Source organism: Clinocottus analis, unplaced genomic scaffold (genome assembly GCF_023055335.1).
Source record: "Clinocottus analis isolate CAN_PGR_092001 unplaced genomic scaffold, fCliAna1.0.p SCAF_6, whole genome shotgun sequence".
NCBI lineage: Eukaryota > Metazoa > Chordata > Actinopteri > Perciformes > Cottidae > Clinocottus > Clinocottus analis.
Genome location: NW_027176218.1, coordinates 2,372,454 through 2,395,247, shown reverse-complemented (window position 1 = coordinate 2,395,247; position 22,794 = coordinate 2,372,454). Strand labels below are relative to the sequence as shown.

The 22,794-nt window shown below is 43.5% G+C and overlaps 3 protein-coding genes across 3 annotated transcripts; all 3 read left to right on the top strand.

Moving 5' to 3' along the window:
- Positions 1-673: 673 nt before the first annotated feature.
- Positions 674-7,212, top strand: syt8 (synaptotagmin VIII). The gene is made up of 10 exons (XM_068603892.1): positions 674-716; positions 1,795-2,054; positions 2,142-2,327; positions 3,037-3,203; positions 3,350-3,442; positions 4,015-4,182; positions 4,262-4,429; positions 4,929-5,046; positions 5,746-5,879; positions 6,221-7,212. Exons 3-10 carry the CDS (start codon positions 2,168-2,170, stop codon positions 6,455-6,457), a joined length of 1,245 nt encoding a protein of 414 aa, XP_068459993.1. The 5' UTR covers positions 674-716; positions 1,795-2,054; positions 2,142-2,167; the 3' UTR covers positions 6,458-7,212.
- Positions 7,213-9,960: 2,748 nt separating this feature from the next.
- Positions 9,961-16,099, top strand: LOC137804561 (uncharacterized). Its single transcript, XM_068603859.1, has 3 exons — positions 9,961-10,374; positions 10,877-11,058; positions 11,762-16,099. The coding sequence occupies exons 1-3, from the start codon at positions 10,284-10,286 to the stop codon at positions 12,653-12,655; spliced, it is 1,167 nt and encodes a 388-aa protein (XP_068459960.1). The 5' UTR covers positions 9,961-10,283; the 3' UTR covers positions 12,656-16,099.
- A 4,152-nt stretch (positions 16,100-20,251) lies between these two features.
- LOC137804578 (troponin I, fast skeletal muscle-like) lies at positions 20,252-22,380 on the top strand. The gene is made up of 6 exons (XM_068603885.1): positions 20,252-20,262; positions 20,563-20,599; positions 20,769-20,897; positions 21,552-21,641; positions 22,008-22,184; positions 22,291-22,380. The coding sequence occupies exons 1-6, from the start codon at positions 20,255-20,257 to the stop codon at positions 22,378-22,380; spliced, it is 531 nt and encodes a 176-aa protein (XP_068459986.1). The 5' UTR covers positions 20,252-20,254.
- Positions 22,381-22,794: the final 414 nt, after the last annotated feature.

The following is a 22,794-nucleotide window of genomic DNA, read 5'->3' as shown; positions in this document are numbered from 1 at the left end:
TTCTCGTGTTCCTGTTTCCTCGTTTACGTTCCACTTCCTGCCAGATAGTGTGACTTTATTCATCGGCCTCAAAGACTCATCAGGAGTATTGTGTATTCATATTAATATTAATATATTTATGTGTTAACAAAGCAGACAGAACTGTAGAATAATAAATTAATATCTGAACTATTTTGTTCGTCTTAAAGTCCTGAAATGTTTATATTTATTTATACAAAACGTTGCACATACAATGAATCTGTAAAATATACGATACACATGAAATAAAACAATAACATTCATAATGAAGACAGCAAACATATGCATAAATCAATATAAACAGATAAATATGTAAACATCAAACATGTTGTGAGATTTAGAATCATCATTTTGCTGCAGGTCTGAGTTCCACGTCTCTGTTTGAGCAGACAGATGTTTGAACTGTTGTAAATAATAATAATAAAAATAATAATAATAATAGTTATAATACATCTGGTTGGTGTTTCCTGCAGATTGCAGTGAACATTAAAGACTTTATTTTTCTTTGAGGAGAACGACTCGGATGGACGTCACCTCCTTCCTCCTCACTCCTCACTCCTTCCTCACTCCTCCTCTTCCTCCTCCTCGACGCTCTTTGTGTCCTTCCCTTCTGACTCAGACTCTTTGCAGCCAGCGAGCCGGACGTCTTCGTTCTGTAAACTCGTCTCTCGTGAGTAAAACCAGCTTTTAGTTCACAGGTGAGAAGTTAAAGTTCAAAGGTTAAAGATGTTCGATGTCGACCCACGTCAGAAAAAAACATATTGTAATGTTTTCAGGTTCTTTTCAATTTCGTTCATACATTAAAACTTTGTGTGTAGAACAGAGGAACACAGTTTGGTGGCCGCAAAGACATTTCTTATTGTTTGAAAGCTTTAACATCAACATGTGGATTAAAGCTCAGTGTTATCCGTCGTTACAGAAAAACATTTCTACAGTTTTGGTAACAGCCGCAGCTTTTTTCTTTTCTCAACCAGAACAATCCAACAACACTCTGAAGCAACGGCAAGTTAACATCCATACATATATAGTTTATACACATGTTTTATTTTCATGAACAGGTACCAGAAGAAACATTAGTATTTTATCAGGGAACATCGTTGCTCTATTTTGTAAATCAAAGACCCGGTTTTAGGGTTCAGGTATGTCAGGTAGTCCAGGTAGTCAGAGTGCAGGTATTGAGGGTGCAGGACAGGGTGCAGGTAGTGAGGGTGCAGGACAGGGTGCAGGTAGTTAGAGTGCAGGTAGTCAGGGTGCAGTCCAGGGTGCAGGTAGTTAGGTTGCAGGTAGTCTAGGGTGCAGGTAGTTAGGGTGCAGGTAGTTAGGGTGCAGGCAGTCCAGGGTGCAGGTAGTTAGGGTGCAGGTAGTCTGGGTAGTTAGGGTGCAGGTAGTAGAGTGCAGGTAGTCCAGGGTGCAGGTAGTCTGGGTAGTCCAGGGTGCAGGTAGTTAGGGTGCAGGTAGTCAGGGTGCAGGTAGTCCAGGGTGCAGGTAGTTAGGGTGCAGGTAGTCTGGGTAGTTAGGGTGCAGGTAGTCTGGGTAGTCCAGGGTGCAGGTAGTTAGGGTGCAGGTAGTTAGGGTGCAGGTAGTCCAGGGTGCAGGTAGTTAGGGTGCAGGTAGTCTGGGTAGTTAGGGTGCAGGTAGTAGAGTGCAGGTAGTCCAGGGTGCAGGTAGTCTGGGTAGTCCAGGGTGCAGGTAGTAGGGTGCAGGTAGTCAGGGTGCTGAACTAGAGGCCTGGTGACTTACTCACATGGATTCCTCCGGCTTTCTTGTTGTTATCAGACGGTGAATCAGACGGCGCTGCTGCTGTTTGCTCATGGCGGAGGCCTGAAGGCCTGAAGGTGGAGTTTCTCTCCGTCACGGTGAACTCCTGCAGGGCTCTGACGTTTGAGCTCACACGTCGCTGCGGTTCTACGGTGGGAAAGTTAACTACAGCGTGTGAGGAGCCTTCACTTTCCAATCGCTTCTACTTCCTCCTTCTCGTGGCTTTAGTGGCGTTTTGTCGTCCGCTTCCTGTCTGGTGAAAAACCTTTTGTCTCCAGGTGTGTTGATGCTGAATGTTTCCCGTGAACTCTCGTTGTTTATTTGTGTTGACGTCCAGACGCTCTTCACTTCTCTATCCTCCTCAGATCTCCTCTTCATCCTCCTCTTCATCATGCCTGCCCACCAACAGCCACTGAAACCGGCTCACCTCTCCCCCACCGCCCTGCCGGTGACCAACTACCCCCACACCTCCACCCACACCAACTCCACCGTCAACCCGGTGGCCGCCGCCGCCACCAACTACTTCAACGACCTCCTGAACAAGATCCCCCGTGAGTCGCCCCGAAAGAGACGACATGGAAGAAGTACTCAGGAAACGTAGTACTTAAATACTCCAGTACGAGTAAAGTAGTCAAAGTGGTCGTGTAGTAAAAGCGTTAACAGCTTTAACACACGAAGCATAGACTTCTATACAACCAGAGGAGTCGACCCCTGGTGGTCAGGAGAGAGAATGCAGCTGTAACACATGAAGCATAGACTTCTATACAACCAGAGGAGTCGCCCCCTGGTGGTCAGGAGAGAGAATGCAGCTGTAACACATGAAGCATAGACTTCTATACAACCAGAGGAGTCGCCCCCTGGTGGTCAGGAGAGAGAATGCAGCTGTAACACATGAAGCATAGACTTCTATACAACCAGAGGAGTCGCCCCCTGGTGGTCAGGAGAGAGAATGCAGCTTTAACACATGAAGCATAAACTTCTATACAACCAGAGGAGTCGCCCCCTGGTGGACAGGAGAGAGAATGCAGCTGTAACACATGAAGCATAGACTTCTATACAACCAGAGGAGTCGACCCCCTGGTGGTCAGGAGAGAGAATGCAGCTGTAACACATGAAGCATAGACTTCTATACAACCAGAGGAGTCCACCCCTTCCATTGGAAGCATCTCTTTCTGTCCAGTGTGAAGGAATAATATTCTGCGAGATCTATTGAAGTTATAAATAATATAATAACAGGTGCACCTTCTCGCCCCCCCTCAGTGCCCCGATGGGCGATCTACACCATCTTTGTGGCCGGCGTTCTGCTGATTCTGCTCTGCTGCCTGTGCATCTGCGTCAAGTGCTGCTGCAGAGGGAACAAGAAGAAGCGGCAGAAGAAAGAGAAGGTCAACCTGAACAGCGTCAACGGGAAAACCACCACGGCTCTGGTGAGCGGCGGCGGCGGCGTCTCTGTTGCTAACGATCGGCCGGATCTGTGAAGAAAGAATGAATTCCTTAAGTCATTCTTTCATTGAGTCTCTGTGTGCGTTGGTGTCCAGACTCCCCGTGAAATGATCGTGTTTCCCGTGTGCAGGTTCAGCCGGACGTGGCGGATGGCGGCTACGGCTCGACACAACAGAGAGGAAAACTGCTCTACTCGCTGGAATACAACGCCGTCGAGTCTGTGGTGATTACACCGGCATTACCCCACCGCTGACCTCTGACCTCCACACTGTCCCTCTGCGTTATCAGAGCGCTCCACGGATTCATCTTTTCACTCTTAAAACTACAAAGGGTTAAAAATTGTTGCAGCAGAATCAGAGATATCTTAATTTTTTTTTGGTTCCACATATTCTTTTTGGTTGTCAAAACTTACATTTCCCACAATTCAACTTGGAAATTCAGGCACGTTATGCTAGTTAGCGGCTAATGTAGCCTGGAGTCTCTAGCCTGCAGCAGAGATGATCAATAAAAAGCCAAATAATGAAACGATAATGGCAATTTCTTACAAAGTTTGATTTCAAATTTTTGTGTGTTCTTTTAAACTTTTAAAATGTTATTTTTCTTAGTAGAATTTGGATCTATCAGCACTATGATAAGCTAACATCGTAGCTGCTCCACTAAGACTCACCATATCCTAATTGAGGCGTAAATGTAGAAACTTCTCCCAACGAGTATTTAACTCATGGTGTCACTAAAGGTCTGTTTCCTGTCTGCTTCCTGCCTGCTTCCTGTCTGCTTCCTGTTCGTCTGTCACAGCTCACGGTGGGGATTAAACAAGCCAACGGCCTGAAGGCCATGGACTTGGGAGGAAGCTCGGACCCGTACGTCAAAGTCTACACCTGCCCCGACAAATCCAAAACCTTTGAGACCAAAGTGTTCAAGAACACGCTGAACCCCGCCTTCAACGAGCGCTTCAGCTTCCAGGTAACAAGTCGTATTCTGATGAAACTAAAAAACATACACACAAAAGGTTTCACTTTTTTCTTCGTTATTATTCCTCCAGATATCGAAATCGTTGCTGCTGAAGTCGACGGCGGTGATGCAGATTTTTGACTTCAACAGATTCTCCAAACATGAAATCATGGGGGAGCTCAGGGTGCCGCTCTGCAGCGTGGACTGGAACCACGTCATCGAGGAGTGGCAGGACCTCGCCGAGCCCGCCGCCTTCGAGGTTCTCTTCGTCGTTGTTCCCGGTTTTCACTTTCCAGATTAGAGTTGTAGTTATTATTTATCTTTATTCTTTATCTCAGATGTTGTGCATTTCGTATTTGTTAAAGATCTCCTCCAGACGAAAATACTCTTCAGCTTTGGATGATCATTTGTGTCTTTTCCACAAAAAATACTGGACGTAGGGGACGACTAGATGTAGGGGACAAATGGACGCAGTGGACGAATGAACGTAGGGGACGAATGGATGTTTGGACGTAGGGGACGAATGGACGTAGTGAATGAATAAACGAAGGGGACACATGGATGTTGGGGACAAATGGACGTCGGGGATAAATGGAGGTAGAAGAAGAATGAACATAGGGGACGAATGGACCTAGAAGATGAATGGACGTAGATGAGATAAATAAACTGTATTAATCTCTATGCATTTTGGATTTTCAACCCCTCTTTCCATTGACTCGAGTGGGGATCTCTGCTGTAAAGCTTTCTTTGCGCGTCAGGAGGAGAACCTGGGCGAGATCTGCTTCTCTCTGCGCTACGTTCCCACTGCCTCCAAACTGACCGTGGTGGTGCTGGAGGCCAAGAACCTGAAGAGCATGGACACCGGAGGGTCTTCAGGTAGGACTCAGAGAAAGTTCTGTCACCAAAATCATCATTCAGTCCCCGCAAAAAACAGGACACACACAAAGGTCGTCGACGATGACGACGCGTCGTAGTTGATGGCACAGTCTGCGTCGTGTAGATTTGTTTCGTTCGGTCGCATCACCATAAAAACAAAACTAATCGGCCTAAATGCTACAACGTAACAGAAGCAGAACCTCGGTTACATTATTTTAAATCATATTTAATTCTTACAATCCAGGAAATACCAATCAAACTGTGTTGATTTGTTAAGATGCCGTTTAAAATCACGTTTTTTTAATGGTGAAATTGAGGGAATGTCAATCAACCTCAGTGTTTAAATCTGTTTTAATTTCTGTTGTGGGTCGACGCAGCTGAACAACAATAAAGACGTGAATTATGACGTTCCAGTTGAATATCTAAATCACCTGTCAATAAACAATCAATCAATCAAATCAAAGAATGATTAGTTTTCAGAGTAAATCCCTAAAAATATTTCTAACTACTTCAAAACATTGTGGGATGTTTTGCTCCTTTACATATTTCTTTTAAATATGTATTTTCTTGTTTTTCATTGTAGTCACAGGCTGTAATACTCCTCAGACAAGTAAAGCGACATTTCCTCTTTCTTTTGAACAAATATCACTTCATTTCCTTGAAGCTTTAATAAACGCTAACGAGCCGCTCCGCTCTCAGACCCGTACGTGAAGGTGCAGCTGGCTCTGGACAAGAGGAAGTGGAAGAAGAGGAAGACCTCCGTCAAGAGGAAGACGCTGAACCCCTATTACAACGAGTCCTTCACCTTCGACGTGTCCTTCGACCAAATCCAGGTAAAACAATTAGACCTTTTAATATGATATTTGTTTTTGAACAAATTAATACATCGTCTAACGTGTTTAATACGGATTTGTTTATGTGCTTAAGTCATCATAAGTCTTCATAAGGGCAACATAAGTCTTCCTGAGGTCATCATATGTCTTCATAAGTCTTAATAAGTCTTCATAAGGTCATCATACGTCTTAATAAGTCTTCATAAGGTCATCATACGTCTTAATAAGTCTTCATAAGGTCATCATAAGTCTTCATAAGGTCATCATAACGTCATCATAAGTCTTCATAAGGTCATAAGTCATAGCTGTATTTCTCAGTAACGCTGCTTGTCGCCCCCTAGAGGGTGCACCTGGTGATCTCAGTGTGGGACCACGACGCCGTGTCCAGGAACGACGCCATGGGGAAGATCTTCCTGGGCTGCGACGCGGCGGGGAACCAGCTGCGGCACTGGGCCGACATGCTGTCCAGCCCACGCAGGCCGGTGGCCCAATGGCACCACATGCTGTCCGCCGAGCAGGTCAACAGCACCCTGACCCTGAAGAGGAAGATCCCTCTGCAGAGCAAGCTGCCCTTCTAGGAGGACGTTATAGCACGAAAACATGCATCTATATACTGTTATAACATGAAAACATGCATCTATATCCTGTTATAGCATGAAAACATGCATCTATATCCTGTTATAGCACGAAAACATGCATCTATATCCTGTTATAACATGAAAACATGCATCTATATCCTGTTATAACATGAAAACATGCATCTATATCCTGTTATAACATGAAAACATGCATGTATATCCTGTTATAACATGAAAACATGCATCTATATCCTGTTATAACATGAAAACATGCATCTATATCCTGTTATAACATGAAAACATGCATCTATATCCTGTTATAACATGAAAACATGCATCTATATCCTGTTATAACATGAAAACATGCATCTATATCCTGTTATAACATGAAAACATGCATCTATACACTGTTATAACATGAAAACATGCATCTATATCCTGTTATAACATGAAAACATGCATCTATATCCTGTTATAACATGAAAACATGCATCTGATTAACGCTATAGCGTCTATATATCGTTAATGATCTAATTACTGTTTCAAACGTTTACGCATTTAAACGTCTGTGAGATTCTTTTGTCGAGTCACAACTTAAATATTAAAAGCACTTTTTTGATGATACCATTTTATAATCAAATGAAATGACCTCTGTGTGTCTTGAAGGTCAAGTCTGAACGCAGTTCACCTGAAAGGTCACGCGTGTGTTTATGAGTCAAAACATATCAGTTTTACTTAAGAAATAGATTTTTTAAAATAAATTGCTAAAATAAAATGGTAAAACATAATGAATATATGTTCTTATTATTTTCTTATCGTATTATCAATATTGTAAAAATTATATATACATATTTATATGATATTTACAAAATGTATAATATGAAGAAATGCATTAAATAAATAGTTTTGTATATTTTCTGTATTTATTTACTTTGATATATATAAGTTTTTATTCTTTTGTAATTCCTTAGAGGGCCGAGCTGTCAATCAACTGTCAACGGGCGGGCTTTTAGTCATTTGTTTGCAAAAAATTACATTTACAAAAAAATGTTCACAAATAAATGTAATAATAAATATTATTATAATTTGATATTGTATTATTTGTCAACCTGTTCATTGTCTGATTAGGTTTATACTTTTTTACTTCGTTATTATCTCTGGAATGTCTCTGTTGACATCAGAAGGAACTTTCCTTTCCACCACGAGCACAAAGTAAACAAACGTAAAGCGGGTTCCCTGGAGAACGTTCAGGGTTCCCTGGAGAACGTTCAGGGTTCTGCCCGGAGACCAATCAAGCTGAGCGCAGCAGGTTGTGGGTTCTGCTGCTCGCGGACCTCCAGAGGCCTCGTTAGCTGAGCGCTGAATCATCAAAGAGGCGGGACGAGAACCCATCAGGTAAATACTGCTGAGACACATCGTGTACTCTGGAGGTACTTTTACCTGCTCACAGAAACACGGAAGTATTCGACCATGCAGCAATGACTCATGCGTTCAAAAAGGATTATTTACAGGTGAATAAAAGCCGTGCAGGTGAATAATGGCCGTACAGGTGAGCCTCGTTGTGCGTCTTATCTCCTGTGAGTTTCCTGCTGCTTATTGACTGACTCACACTTCATTATGAGAGATGTGAAATCAGCCGGCTGGAGGGTTACCAGGAGACCTGGAGAGCCCGGCCATCCAATCAGAAGAGGAGGAGGAAGAAGAGGAAGAAGAGGAGGAGGAGGAGGAACAAGCTCCAGATCAGCTCCCAGATGATAATTGTTTTCAGACCGAGCTGCTGCCGCTTCAGTCGGTCCGCCGACACACTCACACACACACTTACCTACACACACACAAACACACACACACAGACACGCTCACTTACACAGACACACACACGGTGAGTGCGTTTCTGCTTTCTTTAACGTGAGCGTGCAGCTCATTTATTATTCTTTTGAGCAACATATTGCAGCTGTTCAGCTAAACTTTTACTTTGAAAGGGAAAAAGCAAAGCTAAACTTTTACTATGAAACTTTACTTGATGATTTATGTTGTGATGTATGTTCTCTCACTGGACGTTTACCTTCTGACAGAGATTATTTAATTATTTTAAAGTCATTTTTTCACTTTACTTTTATTTTACGGATAAGATTAATGAAACCTTTCCAGATACGACTCGATGTGAACGTGAAGGGAAAAGGAGTTTACATCGATCACTTCAGTTTAGAGCAAATACGACGCTGTAAAGTTCTCAAGTAGAAGTACACAAGTACCAGTGTACAAGTATCAAAAGTACTCTTGTCTGATGTTTTGAGAAGTTTCTAGGTGCGTGGATCACGGTAAGCAACGTGTTATAAGATCATCGTTTGTTTTTAAATATTACCGTTAACCATGTGTGTGAACATAAATATAATGTAGTTAAAAAGCAGAAATGTTCAGTTAAAGTTCCGGTGTGTTCACCACGAGAACACTGAGCTCCTGTCAGTGAAGTGTGTGACGTCTGTCACAACCAGAATATGGTTCATAATAAATAACAGCATGTGCCTCTGTGCTTTAGTGCGTTACATGGAAGCTTGTTACTGACAAAAAAAAGAAAGTCATAATCATGCAATAGAAAGTCAAAATTAGGAGATAATATGATTTTGAAATTATGATTTTTGAACTTATAAATATGACTTTTTATATCATAATCATGACTTTATTTAAGAATTATAGATACAAAATAATAATCTTGAGCTAATAAAGTCGAAATTATGAGATTCAAAAAAATCTCAGAATTATGTCTTTATTTAAGAATTATAACTTTATTGTCTCATAATTTCGACTTCATTAACACATAATTATGAGTTTTTATCTCTTTTTTTGTGTGGCGGAAACGGTCTTTAAATAAACATAATAAGAGAAAATAAAAATATAAATAAAGACACGAGCTGCAAAAGTAAAAAAAAAACATAAATAGAGATGTATTAGAACAAGTACACTAACATATGTAATAATACTACATGCGTGTGCAGATTTATATTATTGCTGTAATTATATAACGTTTGCTAATAATCAACATTCGCTAAATATGATCTTTGTAATCATTATTAAACGTGTTGACGTCCTGAAGGCGTTTGTTTTAGTGTACTGTGTCAGACGGGAGGCGAACACAATCGGGCTCAAGTGAAGATTAAGACTAACTCCGCCCGTTTGGAGAGACGCCGGTATTTGCATCGAGCCTACTCCTACATGTGTTAGTTCTACCGCCGCGCAGGTCTGGCAGGTCGCGTCTCCTCTCTGGAAGCAAACAGCTCCTGCTCTCGTTCACCGTGTGGGACCGAGACTTCAACTCCAGCTACGCCCGGTCGTCATTTTGATAACTCCATACGTAAAGCATTACATTTTTAGAGCAGTATGAGGTCGTGAACTCAACCTGAAAGTCCTCACCCGGGGGAAGCAAAAACTCTCATGAGCCTGTAACCGCAGTCGAGCCCGCGCTGCAGGGGGTCGGTGCTCTGCGCGCGCTGCCGGAGCGACATCCGTCACGTTGCGGGCTGTTAGTCACCGCGGAGAGCCGGATGAGAGGCGGCTTCACGGGCCACACGACGCGCGCTGCAGGCCGGCTTGTTCAACGCGCCGCCATGTTGGCCCCGTCCCCCCGCAGAGAGAGCTTCCAGTCTGCAGTGGCCTCGCGCCTCCCGTCGGGGCCGAACTGACCGCCGGGCCGGTGGGTGGTGGAGGTGGGTGAGGGGCTGGTGGAGGTCGTCCGTCTGTCCGATGGAGCCGCGGGGTCGCTCGGCATGCCAACAAAGATGACGGGGCCGCCTGCGCCGGTGTTTGCGCCCATGTCTGCAGGAGGCGCACCATGGACGCCGAGGAGGAGCGGAACAAAGACCCGAGTGCTCACGAGCTGCTGCTGGATACGAAGCTGCTCTGCAGGCGAAGCGGGGGAAACGGTGAGGAATGTTGTTGTTGTTATTGTTGTTGTTGTTTCCTCCTGCACGACGCTCCTCTGCAGGGAGCCTCTGTGTGCAGGTGAAGGGAGAGTTCTGCACGTGCGGGCCGCTGGTAGGTGCAGCACAGCGGGGCGCCTCGGCCACCGTACGTCCTAATGCAGGGTTCTTACGGTCCTGGAAAACCTGGAAAACCTCTGGTATTCCTCTAGCGTTCCTCTAGTGTTCCTCTAGTGTTCCTCTGACGTTCCTCTAGTGTTTCTCTGACGTTCCTCTATATAAGGTATACTGCATGCTTTGGAATTCTTATTATAATTTGTCGTTTGAACTATTACATGTTCTCACTTTCATGTTTACACACAAATTTCACAGATGTTTGCTCATGGACATTTGGTTTAAAGTCATGTAACGGTGGTTAGAGGTCATGGAACGGTGGTTAGAGGTCATGGAACGGTGGTTAGAGGTCATGTAAATCCTTTGGTCACAATGCATGTGACCCCTGCAGGCTCCTGTCCTAACCTGATGATGAGTAGGAGCGAGCCCGCCGCCCGGCCCGGCCCCGTGGCCCTCACCCCTCAGCTGGCCCCCCGGGCCCACCGGCCCCTTAGCATGTCGGTGTCCTCCGACAGCAGTGGCCGCTTCCGAGCTCTGGAGACGCAGGAGTGGAAGAACAACCTGAAAGCTCAGGTAAGTCCGACGCACCTGGTCTCTCTTCCAGGTTTCTCTTCCGCTTTGAACTGGCTGAGGTCAGACTGATGTTCTGAGTGAATACTCTGTACAGCTTTTCATACTAGCGGGAGACAAATATGTATCACGATACTTGAGTCCCGATTCAATACTATCACAATACTGCAATACGACTGTGATACTATCACCATACTTTAATACTATCGCGATACTGTGATACCACTATAATACTATCACCATACTGCAATACTATCATAATATCACAATACTGTAATACTACTGTGCTACTGTCACACTAGTGTGGTGCTATCGCAATAAGATTACAATATTGCGACACTATCGCACAATGTGATAATATCTCGATGTTGCAATTTTTCAATAGTATCACGCTATTGTATCACAATATTGATGCAGTGTAGCGGTAATGCTATACTTTTGCGATATTGCTACAGTATCGCGGTATGTCTATATTATTGCAACATCGTTATACTATTCTGTTATTGTGATTCTTTCGCGATTTTGCAACAATATCACGATGTTGTGATACTGTTGTGACACATCGAGTATTAATCTTTTGTTCCACTGCAAATTGTCCCCAAATTAAAAAAGTGTCATAAATATTTTACTGACTGTTTTCCTTGTTTTTAAATCTTCTCTTTTTGTGCGTGATGCATGACCTCTACGTGACCTCCTTCTCGTGCAGATGGAGCAGGCCCACAGCGCCGGCGCCGCCAGCAGCACCGGCTCTCTGGAGCGGGCCTCGCTGTTCTGCGCCTCGGCGACCAGCGCCTCGGCGTCCGGCTGCGGCCTGTCCAGCCCGGTGGAGCCGCTCAACAAGAGCCGGTCCTCCAGCCGCTTCTCGCTCTTCTCCCCGCCCTGGAACAGCAGCTCCGAGTCTGACTCCAACCCGCCGTCCCGCTCCGGCTCCAAGAAGCTGCGCAACTACAGCAGGAGGGCCGCCACAGGGCCGGCGGGCGCCAGGGCCCCTGACACGCCGGAGCTCAAACCCGGCAGCGCCGGCGGCCCCGAACACTTCCAGTACTCGGAGCCCGTCATCTCCAAGGTCACGGACTACATCTACGTGGGCAACCTGAACGCGGCGTACAACGGGCGCACGCTGTGCCGCAACAACATCGACAGCATCATCGACATGAGCAGCGTGCCGGGCGAGCCGGGCCCCAGCCTCAACCTGGTGCCATGCACCTGCTCCCGCGGCGCCCGCCACAGCTGGTCCCGCCTCAAGGTGGACATCGGGGACGTGCCGGACGCGCTGGGCGACGGCCCGGCCCTGAAGCAGCGCTGCTTCGAGGACATCAACGAGTGCATCGGCGCCTCCACCGAGAAGAGGAAGCGCGTGCTGGTGCACTGCCGCGACGGCTTCTCGCTGGCGCCCACCTGCATCATCCAGTACCTGATGGTGCGGCAGAACATGAGGCTGATCGCCGCCTACGAGCTGCTGAGGGCCAGGTACCCGGTCAACATCCGGGAGTGCCACCAGAACGTGCTGGTGAGCCTGGAGAGGGCGCTGCGTCCCGGCGGCCACACCGACCCAGAGTGCTTCAAGCAGGCCATTTCACGCAAAGTGGCCTGGACCTGACCGGGGCGACCCCGAAGTGATATCTTCCCTAAAGACAACCCAGGGCAGCTGTACTTTCCCCACTGGATATTATCATCCCCACTTGAGTTCAGTGGTTGTAAAAGTTCTGAATTTGATGTGTTGCCGCTTCACGACCTGTAAATGTGACCCTCCCGACAGACTTCCTGTAATATAACGGCGGGTGTACTGGTGTTGGCTGTGTGGTGGTGTAGTCCTGCTTCAGTTCCGTCTATGCCGTCCTGTGGTGGTGTTTTTATATATCTCAGGAGAATATTGATGTCATCCCAGCACCGTGGCGGGACTAGCCTGCAACCTCGTTCACACCTGGCACACTGCAATGCATCTTGGGAAGCCGAGTGTGTGCACGCCACATTTCATAATGAACTGAAGACGCTCTTAAATTTCTCAGCCGGCCAGCGCTCAACCCAAATTTAATAAGCTTTGATTAGATTGAACGATCCGGGCGTTGGTAAAGTTTTTATTATGTAATATGAAGTATAAATGAGTGCAGTGGTGTGTGGTGTCTGACGCCATGTTGAGAGCCATGAGGAGGCAATCCAACTACTGTAGATATGCTCAGATTTTTTTAATTTACCTTTTTTTTTGAGGATGAAGAATTAAGAAAACTACCCTCATAACCATTTAACTCAAACATGGATTTGTATCTTTTCTTCAAACCCAGTTGGGACCCATTCATCTAAACTTCAGTCACAGGAGATGTACTTTTAAAAATATGTCTGATGCCAGGTGTGAAATCTACAAAGATCTCACAAGAAGCAAGTTAAGCAAGAGTTTTCCAACAAGAGTTAGCTAAGTTTAGTTATAGTTGGATCACGGCTCATTTATGTTACTAAAGGTTTAGCTTCTGGTTTAGCTAACGGGTCCTTTTTGCAGTAGCTAAACAAGTTAAATTGTAAAGTTAGCTAAAGGCTCATTTATGTTGCTAAAGGTTTAGCTTCTGATTTAGCTCACAGGTCCTTTTGAAGTAGCTAAACAAGTTGTAAAGTTAGCTAAAGGCTCATTTATACAACCACTGGGTCACGTTTTGATTTAGCTAACGGTTACTTAAACTGAACGTTTGGTTTTAACAGTTCACAGTTTGTGTTTCTGTTCAACCAAAGATTAATTATTCTCTGAACTTTGAGAGATGGATATTGACCCACTATTTTTCATCTGGGACAATACTAGTTCAAAAGTATTGTACAAATGATTTAATTTAGCACCTTTCTTTTTGGATGAAGAATTGAGAAAACTACCTTTTTTATAACAGATTGGAGACGCAAAATAAGTCACAGTTGGGACCCGTTTATCAAAATTTTGCTCCATTGGGTTGAAATGACAACAACAAAATAACCTATTTTGAGTTTGTATGTTAACTTAATACACCACAGGTCACAGGAGATGCACTTTTAGGAATACGTCTGATGCCAGGTGTGAACTTGCAGTCGGTTTTATGACACAATCTGCAAAGGTCTTACAAGAAGCAAGTTAAACAAGAGTTTTTCCTTTTTTTATTTTTATATATTTTGCTGGTAAAAAATAAATAATGGTTGTTTTGGATGTTCTAGCCGTTGTCTTCGGTGGGGAAAATGGAACGGAGTCGGTTTCCTGCTATTGATACATATGATCGGTCCCTATTGGATCTATCGCCGCCGGCTGGATCACGTTGCAGATCAATCGGATTCTATCGCAAGAGAAGGAAACTTTGCTCTCCGACGTGTTTTAAAGTCTGACTTTTCGCGCTTGATGGAAGAGGAGCGACTGTCCTCCGTGAGGATCTCTCCGCCCTGCACAGGACGTTTTGGGGTTTAATCTCTTCAGTGGTGCTCGGGGCTGAGACTTTTGTGAACTTTGAACTCCGGCGTGTGCGGTGTGAATCTCTGTGGATTATCAAGTATTATTGTACCGGTGCCACCAAAACTGCGATCGATCTGCGGCTGGACTGGGAGCTGGTCTTTGCACTCCTCACCGGCTCGCCCCAAAATGCAAAGTTGTTTTTTTCCTTCAGCTTCTGTTTGTTCTCACCTGCGTATATTCATACCACAACTTTATCCAGTAAAAATATGAATCAGTGACCGTCTACAGTAAAAGTCGGGTTACAAGCCGCTACTACCTTCGGTGGGTAACCCAACTTTTACAGTGCTCACAGAACAGCTAGGGCGGAAACCTTTGATTTACTTCTTAATAAAATGATGACGGACGATAGTTTCGTTTTAACCGACCAGAAGTCCCAAACGCCAAAAATATTTAATTTAACATTAACTATAAAACAGGAAACCAACTACTCCATTTGGAGAATGTTTGGTATTGATGCTTTGATAAATTACCTGGAAGATTAATTCATTCGCAGACGTATTTTTCTGTGTTTTGACGAACTACTTAATCGGTTAATAGTTTGAGCGCCAACATTCGGGACTCGACAGGTTTTCATGCTCGGTGCATCACACAATCAGCAAGTACTGAGACAACCAATCAGGGTAAATCCATCTAATTACCTAGAGGACTACTTTATTAGTTTAACTTTTCAACCAACATTATGATCTGAAAACAGTCATTTGAATATTTCCATTTTCACCAAAATATTTAATTTTTTTTCCTCATCCATTTTGTTGATTTGTTAAACCAGGTAGAGCGACGGTGATGCCAGCGAGTACATTTTAATGCTCAAAATATTCAGTTTTTTTGCCCTTAAACCTCAAAGTAAGAAGAACATATTCCCACTAAACTGTTTACATGGCTGACACACATGTATTTTTCAGCTAATATTTTGTTGCGAAATTTCTGCCAAAACCAGTCGAGACGCACATTCTGACAGCGCTGTTTACAATATAATTTATCTAAATAATTTATCTCAATAATATCGGCACATCACATGTCTAAGCTACATTCAAATTTAAAGCTGAAACTATTTTTTTGTGCAAAAGCAAAAATGAGACATAACAATCCGTTAGCTCATGACCGTTAGCTTCTGGTGGGCTAACGGAACGATCGAGCAGAAAAAAGTTTGGCTTGTAGTTTACAACTTAAATTCTGATTAGCTAACGGTTCGTTAGCTAACGGTTTGAGGGTGAAAAACACATATTTTGTCTCACATTAACAATTTCAGAACAGAAAGATTCAATTTCTACCTGTAAAGATCATAAAAATACTATATGTTTTGTCTGAAAACGACAACATTGCACTGTTTATTTTTTATTACATTTTCATTTAAATTTTTTTAAATTTAGATATTGTAGTTCATGGGCAGCCGCGTTTTACCGCCAGCAGCTTGGAGTTCGGTACCTTCGTCTTGGAGTCGTCTCGTGACCGTCCGGTGACACTTTGCACACTTTGTATGACTTAACTCTCGATAATGTGGTGAAATGTTGAATATATTTTGGGGACGTTTTTAATTTTGTGGAAACAAAAAGTGTGAACATGACATGAAGAAAAAAAAAAAGGTCCTTGCTGTAATATATATATATATATATATATATATATATATATATATATATATATATATATATATATATATATATATATATATTTGTGGCAGTGTTTTTATGGATTGAAGGCGACGAGGCCGGAGGAGAGGACGACGTGTTCGCGGTAGACGAAATTATCGGCATATCTCGGTTCATCCCTCGTCGTCGTGTCGATCCGATTTAGGTTTTCTAACTCGTTCTCTCAGGTGATTTCTCTCAGTGGCCCAGAATGTTCTCAAATGAATATGATATTCAGAAATGTGAAGCGATGTATTTCTCATGTCATGTTTCTTAAAAAGTCAAGATATTAATTTGTACTGTTGAAATATTAAAGACAAGTATGTACTTAAACGGTTGTTCTGGTGCTGAAAGTACAACGCCGAGTTTCGTCGGCGCCTGAAGGGCTTTTGAAGAACTTCAGACCCGATGGTAACAGATCTCAAGACGGGGTTAGAAGTCATAGTTATAGTACGTAGAGCAGACCCAGGGGGTGCCACAGTAATCCTAAATAAACTGGTTTAATGTAGTTTAATGCAAGTGCTTTCCTCTGACGAGCTGTTTGTTTGTTTCAGAAACTAAAAGCTTGACGAACCTTAAACCATAAACTCAGCAGAGTTCCTGTATTCATCTCTGTTTGACATGTTTTCGAGTATTAATCCTGGCTTTCACCATACGTGTAGAGGCACATCTTCATCTTCATATTAGACCTGGTTCACATGCTGCAGTTTGTCTGTCACCAGCCTCTCTCTCTCTCTCTCTCTCTCTCTCTCTCTCTCTCTCTCTGTTGTGTAATCTAGTCCTCAAATGAAGCTTCAACCCATTTCCTCCAGTAAAAGAAAATGATTAAATGAAAATGTAGCTGTAATAATAAAAAAGAACAAAAAAATAATTTCCTGCTTCTTCCTGTTATCTGCGCTGTACAAAAGATAAACAGGAGAAGAAGAAAAAACGATGCTAGAAAAATACATTTTATCTCATAATTCTGACTTTTTTATCTCTTAGCATGGGGATATGTTTTCATTTTCTTCTTCCTGTTATCTGCACTGTACGGTATGAAAGATAAACAGAAGAAGAAGAAAAAAAATAAAATGAAGCTAAATGACTGTCATAATTCTGACTTTTGATCTTTTGCTATGGAGATATGTTTTATTATCACAGCTACATTTTCTTTCTTTTACTGATGTCAATGAGCTTCCATACTTTTCCACTGAAGACTTTTCGTCATTTCTTTCAGTGTATTTCTCTTGTTTTCATTTCTGAAAACATTCCTGCGAGATCTTCGTCCCATTAAGCTCCTGTCAACGGTTCCTCAACGACGTCCACTTAGCGCGTCTTAAATGGCCGCCTTGAAACCGGACCGCCCACCTGCCGTCCCCTCGCCTCTCACCACGGCTCCCTGGCGTCCTCATGGAGCCCTTACTGGTTTCATACTGGTTTATACGATGAGAATCTGCATCGAGTCGACTCATCTCTGTTCCCTCCAGGCCCGTGTGGGTGTGTGGGGGGGTAAGAGGCCATCAGTGAAACATTTCAAGAAAGGGTTATTTATAATGCTCAGATAAGGGAGGCGATGGGGGTAAGATTTCAGGTTCTGGTGCGCCCATTGGCCTGAGAAGAACGCCACTTCCTTAAAGAGAAAGTTGGGGTTCCCTTTGCCTTCGGGGAATGCAATATATACCAACTTCTGGACGCAGAACCGAGCCGCTTCCCAAAACCTCGTAGCTCCGTTTATTTTCCGTCTCCGAACCCGGAAGGTGAGAAATCTCCTTTGCTTCTTCTCAGCTCATTGTTTCTTTGTTGGTGTCAAGACAAAATGTGCTTTTAAAAAATGTTTAAATTGTTAATAAACCAGCTTGTTAGAGGCGGCAGTTGAGGTTTTCTGTGGTTGATTTGGTAAAGTTTTGGGGGTTGTCGATGCTGCAGGTGTGCGGTGAAGCATGGTGCGATTGTGTAAACGGACTCTGGGGTTGGAACCCGATAGTCCGGGTGTTTATGAATCTGTCATCTCCGGACCGCTCGAATGTATTTAGAATATTTAGGAGACGCAATTATTAATCTGACAGCTTGGTTGGATTTTGGCTTTATGTTCTTCAACGTTAAAAAATGAAAGGGTGTTTTTCTTGGTGATGTCGTGGACAGCACTGTCGCATCACAACCAGAGGGACCGGGGTTCGGTTCCCGGGCTGAGCAGGTCCTTCTGTGTGGCTTTGCCATGTTCTCCCCGGGTCAGTGTGGGTTCCCTCTGGTTCTCCGGCTTCTTCCCACAGTCTAGAGACATGCAGCTTAGGTTAACTGGACTCGAAATGTCCCGTATGGTTGTCTGTCTGTATAAGTGCCCTATGATAGACTGGAGACAGGGTTCTTACAGGTCTGGGAAAGTCCTTGAAAACCCCTAAAGTGTAGTAAAAGTCCTGTAAATGTGTTATATTCATGTGTTCATGGCGTTCATTTACGCTGAGTTTGAAGTAATGAACATACTTTCAAAAGAAAGAGGTTCAAAATATAAGCAGCATACATACAGGCATCTATATAAATGTTTATTCTTTTAATCAAACTATTGTCTCTCATTCATTTGTGTCATTTAAGGTTTAGTGTATTCTTTGAATCCTCATTGTTAGTTTAAATACTACATTTTTATCACTTTTTAATGTTTACACACAGATTTCACACGTTTGCTCATGGACATTTGGTTTCAAGTCATGGAAATTTGGTGAAAAGTCATGGAAATCTAGTAGAAAGTCTTGAAAATTTGACTAAAAGTCATGGAAATTTGGTGAAAAGTCATGGAAACCCATTGGTCAACATGTGTATGAACCCTGTGTACCCTGCCGGTGCCCAATGACAGCCGGGATCGGCTCCAGCAACCTAAACAGGATAAGCGGTTTGGTTTGGATAATGGATGAATGGACAAAGGATGGATGGATAAAGGATGGATGGATAAAGGATGGATGGATAAAGGATGGATGGACAAAGGATGGATGGACAAAGGATGGATGGATAGGTCTTGAATTGCAAGAGAACAAAAGTCATCTTATCATTTTGCACTAAAGCGTCTCATCCCGTGTTGTTTGTAGGAACACAACTCAGGATGTTCAGGATGTTTCAGATGAGAACAAGATTCAAGGTTTTTCATTTTTGAGCAGAGACCAACAGTCCAGACACATTGAAATTCTTGTGCATCGCTCTCTGAGTCAACAGATTAGATACCCAGACGAGTATTTGATATTCAGTAAAAGAGAAAAAGTTCATCAAGTATTTTAGTAAAATGATTTGGAGCAATTCATGATTAAGCGTTCTTGCTCAAGGACACATTGACATCGACGTGGACTAGCCGAGCCGGGGCTCGGACCACCGATCCTCTGATTGAAGGACGGGCACGCGAAAACACAGCCAAGTGCAGTCATTGAAGCATAGACTTCTATACAACCAGAGGAGTCGCCCCCTGGTGGTCAGGAGAGAGAATGCAGCTTCAACACATGAAGCATAGACTTCTATAAAACCACAGGAGTCGCCCCCTGGTGGTCAGGAGAGAGAATGCAGCTTCAACACATGAAGCATAGACTTCTATACAACCAGAGGAGTCGCCCCCTTGGTGGCCAGGAGAGAGAATGCAGCTTCAACACATGAAGCATAGACTTCTATACAACCAGAGGAGTCGCCCCCTGGTGGTCAGGAGGGAGAATGCAGCTTTAGTCCTCCATTTGGATGCAGTTGTTTTCGATCTGGATTGTTCTGCCGTCTCTATTTCCGGAGTCACAGTCAGAGATGTTTGCACCATCGAAGGAGGTATCAAGTGTTTCCTGTTAATCTTACAGAAGACAGATCGTTCATGACTGGGATGCCCAAGAGGACAACTGGACCCACAGATCCTTGTCCTGATTTAGACTCGAGGTTTTTCCTCGGCTGATGCTCCGAGCCGGTGTCTCGTTTCCTCTAAGTGGAGTTATTATTTCTGAAAGACCGGAGAGGGCATGACCCCATCTTCACCTTGTGTCCCTTTCCCATCTGTTTGTGTCAACTGCCTCATACTTAATGACTTTTCTGTGATCTCGTGATTACTTTAGTTGTATAATAATAAACCATTTCAAATTGGAAATTGTGTTTTTCTGCAGGCTTTGAAGTAAAAAACGCAAAGATGTCGGAGTGAGTAATTCTGAGTCTCATTCATCTATATGTGCATGTATATGTTTTATTTTGGACCACTAACACGTTTAACTTCAAAGTGTCAAACGTATTAAGTTACTTTCTAATCTGAAGAAGCATATCTTGTATATATAACAGGATGGTAGAAGTGAAACAGAAACATTTGTGCCAACATTTGAATCATTTCCTCTGTCATTGAGTTGTTTCTAGTCAAGATATTTAAATTTCAGCAATTTTCTAAAATCAAGTCACCTGCAATAGAAATCTGTCTTCAAGAATATTTTTTCTCAAACCCTTCAGGAAAAAGATGTCGTCGAGTCGCAAGCATCACCTGAAGGTAAAATATCTCTATTTGACATTTCTTTACAGCGTTGTGTAAAACAAAATCCAAGAAAAGCAAATGGTGAAAATCTCTTCACATTCTCACGTTTTGGTGACAGAAACAGAGCGATGTCTCTTAACTCCAGATGTAGAATCATATCTGATGTGACGTTGCTGTTTGGCAGAGCTTGATGCTGTCCATCGCCAAAATCTTACTGGAGGAGGAGGAGAGGGAGCGAGAGCAGGAGAGGGAGCGCTACATGGCTGAGAACTGCCCTCCTGTGGCCATGCCCCGCAGCATGCAGGAGCTGCAGGTACGCCCTCAGGACAGTCTCCAGGTGTTACCTCTTGGCTTGAGGGACACCAAATGTTACCGCTTGGCTTGAAGGACACCAAATGTAACCTCTTGGCTTCAGGGACAGGGAACCCAAATGTTCCCTCCTGGTTTCAGTGACACCAAATGTTACCTTTTGGTTTCAGGAATGCCAAATGCTACCTCTCGGCTTCAGGGAGATTAAATGTTACCTCTTTGCTTCAGGGACGCCAAATGTTACCTTTTGGTTTCATGGACGTCAAATGTTACCTCCTGGTTTCAGTGACACTAAAATGCTACATTTGGTGTCCCTGTACTTTTAGGTACAGGGACACCAAATGCTACAGTTGCATTATTTTTCGTACTAATTAACAAGAAGAAGAAAAAAACAGACATGATAATTTGTGTCCCTGTACATAAAAGCAATATCTATATTAGGGTTAGCTATAAATATTAGGGTTAGCTACATGTGTTAGGGTTAGCTATATATGTTAAGGTTAGTTAGGGTTAGCTATATTAATACAGAGATGTTTTATCTCATATTGAATATTAGAAGACGTACATAATAGAATGAACTGGTCTTAATTTGAGACGATACGTGATGTTTGTGGTCTGCCATTTCTTATCGTGACCATGTTGCTGACGCTTGTTTCAGGAGCTTTGCCGGGAGATCAACCACAAGATCGACACGATCGACGAGGAGCGATACGACCTGGATATGAAAGTCAATAAATGCGACAAGGAGGTAAAGTATGACATTATTCAACGATTTAACTCCTGCAGAACCTTCAAACGCTTTGCTCCGATACCAAAACCTACGTTGCTTTATCTTTTAAAGCGCGTGTTCTCCGACTTTACAAAGAGGAATTTGGGGTACATTCTTTTTAAAATGGAGGTCAGTCTTCCAGATTTTAATGACCTCATAACTTTTCTCTGTTTCCACCCTCATTGTCTTGTTTAGCTTCTCTAATTTTAGAATCTGAAAAACTAAATTCTTGTCCAAAGTAGGTTAAAGTATTCTGGGGTATATCACTTTTCCTCGGCTGTACATGTGGTTTTGTGGCGTGCTCGAGGCGTTCGAAGTGAACCCAGACTCGTTTCCACCTTCCAGATCAACGACCTGAAGATCAAAGTTCAGGACCTGATGGGGAAGTTCAAAAAGCCGGTCCTGAGGAAGGTCCGCATGTCAGCCGACGCCATGCTGAAGGCTCTGCTGGGCTCCAAGCACACAGTCAACATGGACCTGAGGGCCAACCTGAAGCAGGTCAAGAAGGAGGTCAAGGAGGAGGTGAGGAAGCGACTGGTGCAGCAGGTTAATGAAGGAGACTTCCCTCACATTAATGCAAGAAGGAGACAGACCATCTGAACCTCCTGGTCGTCTCTCTGTGTTTCAGGACAAGGAACCAGTCGGCGACTGGCGTAAAAACATTGAAGACAAAGCCGGCATGGACGGGAGGAAAAAGATGTTTGAGACCGAGGCTTAAGTCAGCGACAGGTCTGCTCGAGGGGAAGCTGCACTATCTTTAGATCCGGTTATTTATTGGCTGGTCTAACCAGCACGCATGTTTAAGATGGCACAGATACATACAATAATAATAACAATAATACTGTTTGACTCAATAAACAAACTAAAGGATTTAATCATGCTTTTTTGTTGTAATTCGACAACTGGAATCCAAAGATTTTTGGCAGAAATCAGCACTGTTAGCTACGAGCTGTCACCATTTTGAGAGCCGTTTGGAGGCAATCATCGGAAACTAGCTAGCTGGTCCTTGATACGCTAACAGGAAACTAGCTAGCCTAACTTTGATACACTAATAGGAAACTAGCTAGCTGGTCCTTGATACGCTAACGGGAAACTAGCTAGCTGAACTTTGATACGCTAACAGGAAACGGAT